The sequence below is a fragment of the Littorina saxatilis genome, linkage group LG13 (assembly GCF_037325665.1).
Source record: "Littorina saxatilis isolate snail1 linkage group LG13, US_GU_Lsax_2.0, whole genome shotgun sequence".
Taxonomy (NCBI): domain Eukaryota; kingdom Metazoa; phylum Mollusca; class Gastropoda; order Littorinimorpha; family Littorinidae; genus Littorina; species Littorina saxatilis.
In genome coordinates, this window is record NC_090257.1 from 36,816,512 (window position 1) to 36,821,617 (window position 5,106).

Below are 5,106 nucleotides of genomic sequence, written 5' to 3' on the forward strand. Positions count from 1 at the left end.
AACAAATAGGGTAGGAAGGTAGGCAATCAGTTTTTTTTTTTTAATTTTTTTCTAATGTGTACAAATTAAACCTACTTGACATGGAAATAAGTGTGCGACTCGGGCGCTTTCGCTTTCATTGCGTTTTCTGCACTCGTTTTCTTGGTTTTTGTGGGTTGTTTTTTTTTACAAATGTAATAAAAAGTTATAGGGTCGGCCCCTAAAAATAGGGTAGGTCGGGTTACCGTAACCACACCTATTTTCTTTTAGGCCTAATCTCATTTTCTCTCGTGTCTTTTTTTGTCCGCTTTACATCTCGAGTAATTCCATCGAGTGTGGGCATCAAGTGGCCCAAACCATGCGCGCAGCTGTCAATATATCTTCCATCTCGTTTAAACGAGTTTATGCTGGGACCTGCTTCGTTGTCTCTGTTAATTTAAGAATGCGTATACGCTGCGTATTTCCCTTTAAATAAAACCTCCTTTTTGCCTAAATCAAAAATATATGAATCTGCAGCAACATACGCGAGTCATCGCCTTCAATATACTTATTAATTAGCGAAGCATTTGTTCTTTTTTCACAAGTTAAGAATTGCCATTTAAACGAAATACATACTCTTGGTCATCAAAGACAACAATGTCAAAGTATCTATTATATAGAATTTACCAGATAAAACTCATAAATAACATGTTATTAATTTTGGAAAAGTCAGGGGGGGGGGGGGGGGCGGGACTCTGGGTGTCAAAGCTCCTGTACTAGGGTAAGAGACATGTATGCGTTCAAAACATTTCAATTAATACACCGAGTCAAGTTTTGAACAGAAAACAATTTCACAAAAACTATTGAACCACCAGAAAAATAGAAGTGATCAAAGGCCAGTGAAAAAATAATGCATCGTTCTTCATTTTTTGTATAGAAATAATGCAGCCATGGGAAGTCTTTACCACGGGATTTCTGCGACTTCGTTTCATTTTCTGCTGCTTTCATGTCGAGTTCACAAAGGAAACGAACGCAAAAATGCTTCCCTTTAAACGGCACGGTCCCTCTTGCATCTTGAATGAAAACGGTTGTTTGCGGCGGTTTTCCCCTCATTTTAACTTTCCTTTCAACCCTGTAAAACTGCCCTTTCAACCCTGTGAAAGTTTGGCGGTTAGATATTTTGGCCAAGTATCAAGACATGGTTCACAAAATAGGATCGCATTCACGCCAGAAAGATCTTGATTTTGCTGTGCTGAATGTCTGGCAGCAAAAGGCCGCTGGATACCAGACTTTACCGATAATGTTCATAAATGCCAGCGAGATTGGGGTTTGGGCTTGGGATCTTTTCACTCTGCCACTGAAACTTTCTGAGGACTGAGCAAAGCTGTAGACGAGAATTAGGGGAGATGAGACCAAAGTGGGTAAAGGATCAAGGTAACGATTGTGGGGCCATGTCCCAGTGTTTGCAGACTGACGTTTTCCCCTCACCCCAGCCAAAATCGTGCCTGGGGCGACTAACAGATCTTCTTCAACAGATCAGTGAAAAATGTGTGATACTGTAGAAAAGGGGGTAGGGAAGTAAATTAAGTAGCTTGTAAACGTGCGCCTCCAGGGTTTGCCGACATAAAAGTGCCTTTGTTGTATAAGCTGCTTGTTATTTGAACAAGGCTGAACGTGTGAAAAAGTGCATAACACACTGAGTTTGTCCCTTTCGTGACAAACAGAAGCTAATAAGAAGGTAGACCAAAGGAGACAATGGACGACCAGAGTCCAGTCGTCGCGATATAACCTTGAATGGTTGAAAACGACGTTAAACACCAAATAAAGAAAGAAAGAAAGAAAGAAAGAAAGACCAGAGTCCTGTGAGCTGACAGGTTGCACGTGTAAACCGAGGTGCAACCCAATTAATGTCGGATGCATGTTAAACAGTACAAATGAAAGAGTTGTCCTTCCTTGTTAAACAATCAACCTGCATTGTCTTACCTTTTTATATTTAGTCAAGTTTTGACTAAATATTTTAACATCGAGGGGGAATCGAAACGAGGGTCGTGGTGTATGTGCGTGTGTGCGTGCGTGTGTGCGTGTGTGTGTGTGTGTGTAGAGCGATTCAGACTAAACTACTGGACCGATCTTTATGAAATTTGACATGAGAGTTCCTGGGTATGAAATCCCCGAACGTTTTTTTCATTTTTTTGATAAATGTCTTTGATGACGGCATATCCGGCTTTTCGTGAAAGTTGAGGCGGCACTGTCACGCCCTCATTTTTCAACCAAATTGGTTGAAATTTTGGTCAAGTACTCTACGACGAAGCCCGGGGTTCGGTATTGCATTTCAGCTTGGTGGCTTACAAATTAATTAATGACTTTGGTCATTAAAAATCTGAAAATTGTAAAAAAAAATAAAAATTTATAAAACGATCCAAATTTACGTTTATCTTATTCTCCATCATTTGCTGATTCCAAAAACATATAAATATGTTATATTCGGATTAAAAACAAGCTCTGAAAATTAAATATATAAAAATTATTATCAAAATGTTTTTTTCGAAATCAATTTAAAAACACTTTCATCTTATTCCTTGTCGGTTCCTGATTCCAAAAATATATAGATATGATATGTTTGGATTAAAAACACGCTCAGAAAGTTAAAACGAAGAGAGGTACAGAAAAGCGTGCTATGCAGCATAGCGTAACCACTACCCCGCTCTTCTTGTCAATTTCACTGCCTATGCCGTGAGCGGTGGACCACGAGTTTTCGGTCTTGCTGCGTTGCATTGCGTTCAGTTTCATTCTGTGAGTTCGACAGCTACTTGACTAAATATTGTATTTTCGCCTTACGCGACTTGTTTTTTTTACACACACACACACACACACACCTACGCACGCACGCTAACACGCACGCGCGCACACACACAAACACACACAAACATGTACACACAAACACTCACAGCTCTCCAGTATTGGCGTTAACCGGTAATGACCGGTATTTTCCCGGTTGAAATGAGAAAATACCGGAACAAAATTGGCTGCCGGTATGACATACCGGTTGATTTTTAGAACTACCGGGTTTTTTCGCTGGTAAAACAACAAAACCAGTACTCTGAGTTGGACTCTTACTGGTTCCAATGACCAGCCTACCGTTTTTTTCTGGACTGTTTGCATTATACAAGTTTGCGTACCGGTTTGAAAAAATACTAGCACCATCACTGGCTCTCTCTCTCTCTCTCTCTCTCTCTCTCTCTCTCTCTCTCTCTCTCTCTCTCTCTCTCTCTCTCTCTCTCTCTCTCTCTCTCTCGAGACCCCTCTCTTTATAAATATATATCTCCTCCCCCACCCCCCACCCCCCACAGATCCCCATCCCCATTTTTTCCCTCTCTCACTCATCAACTAATCGTATCCGTTCTTTTTTCACAATACCTATATACCGTCTGTTAGGATTGTTTCTGGGCAACAACTTTATCGGTGTAGATTACATTATAACAACAGTGTTCTTTTCTGTTTTTCAGACCGTGCGGGAGCAAGAGCGGGGATCGTCGAAACAGAAGGAATAACAAATGATGACCGAAGGAACATTAGTGAGGTAAGACATTTCTTTTCTTCTTTTTTGGTTTGAATGTTTGTCTGTTTGTTTCTTTTTGTGGTTGGTTGATTGGTTGGTTATTTGGTTTGTCCCGGATGTTTGACGCCTGCGGGTGTGTGTGTGTGTGTGTGTCTGTCTGTGTCTGTGTATCTTGTCATTTCAATTGTCATAAAGTGATGTGCGCGTCTGTTTTCTAATGGGTTTTTTTTCAACAACAGATTTCCGTGTTTCTTTGTTGTTGTCTTTTAACTAACGCGCACATTTCCTCGTCTTCCCTTTTTGCGATACTGTGGTTTATGTTTAGATCTCTCTTTTTTATATTTAGTCAAGTTTTGACTAAATATTTTAACATCGAGGGGGAATCGAAACGAGGGTCGTGGTGTATGTGCGTGCGTGTGTGCGTGCGTGCGTGTGTGTGTGTGTGTGTGTGGAGCGATTCAGACTAAACTACTGGACCGATCTTTATGAAATTTGACATGAGAGTTCCTGGGTATGAAATCCCCGAACGTTTTTTTCATTTTTTTGATAAATGTCTTTGATGACGTCATATCCGGCTTTTCGTGAAAGTTGAGGCGGCACTGTCACGCCCTCATTTTTCAACCAAATTGGTTCAAATTTTCGTCAAGTAATCTTCGACGAAGCCCGGGGTTCGGTATTGCATTTCAGCTTGGTGGCTTAAAAATTAATTAATGACTTTGGTCATTAAAAATCTGAACATTGTAAAAAAAAAAAAAAATTTATAAAACGATCCAAATTTACGTTTATCTTATTTTCCATCATTTGCTGATTCCAAAAACATATAAATATGTTATATTCGGATTAAAAACAAGCTCTGAAAATTAAATATATAAAAATTATTATCAAAATTAAATTGTCCAAATCAATTTAAAAACACTTTCATCTTATTCCTTGTCGGTTCCTGATTCCAAAAATATATAGATATGATATGTTTGGATTAAAAACACGCTCAGAAAGTTAAAACAAAGAGAGGTACAGAAAAGCGTGCCAGCCTTCTTAGCGCAACTACTACCCCGCTCTTCTTGTCAATTTCACTGCCTTTGCCATGAGCGGTGGACTGACGATGCTACGAGTATACGGTCTTGCTGAAAAATGGCATTGCGTTCAGTTTCATTCTGTGAGTTCGACAGCTACTTGACTAAATATTGTATTTTCGCCTTACGCGACTTGTTTTTTAGATTCACGATAGAATATGGTGGATTTAAACCTCTTGGGCTGGTTCATGAACCTGCGAATTGTAAGCGAAATATCTCAATGTTCAACTTTTGAGAAACAAAATCAGCAAGTGGTGGAAATTACACATTTTTCACCCAAGCCAAAAATAAGTAGAAAATTACGTTCATAGATTGAGCTACTAGAACAACTATGGTTTCTCAAATTAATTAAGAGAAACTGTGTATTGGGCAGTTTTTTGGTTTACAAAGTGCCTTAATGTTTTCTCCGTCAAATTCTTCTCAGGTGCGATTAAATCGAACCAGGTAGGCTAAAGAACACAACACAGAGACACGCTAACAAGCAACCCCTGCTACATAACACAGGAAAGCAACCCC

General features: G+C 39.5%; 1 protein-coding gene across 1 annotated transcript in view; it reads left to right on the forward strand.

Moving 5' to 3' along the window:
* LOC138945638 (uncharacterized) overlaps positions 1-3,801 on the forward strand; it is a 120,170-nt gene extending 116,369 nt beyond the window's left edge. Inside the window, exon 4 of the mRNA XM_070317113.1 lies at positions 3,465-3,801. Within this exon, the coding sequence (XP_070173214.1) occupies positions 3,465-3,571 (107 nt within the window). The 3' untranslated portion in view covers positions 3,572-3,801. The remainder of the gene's footprint in view (positions 1-3,464) is intronic.
* The last annotated feature ends 1,305 nt before the right edge of the window (positions 3,802-5,106 follow it).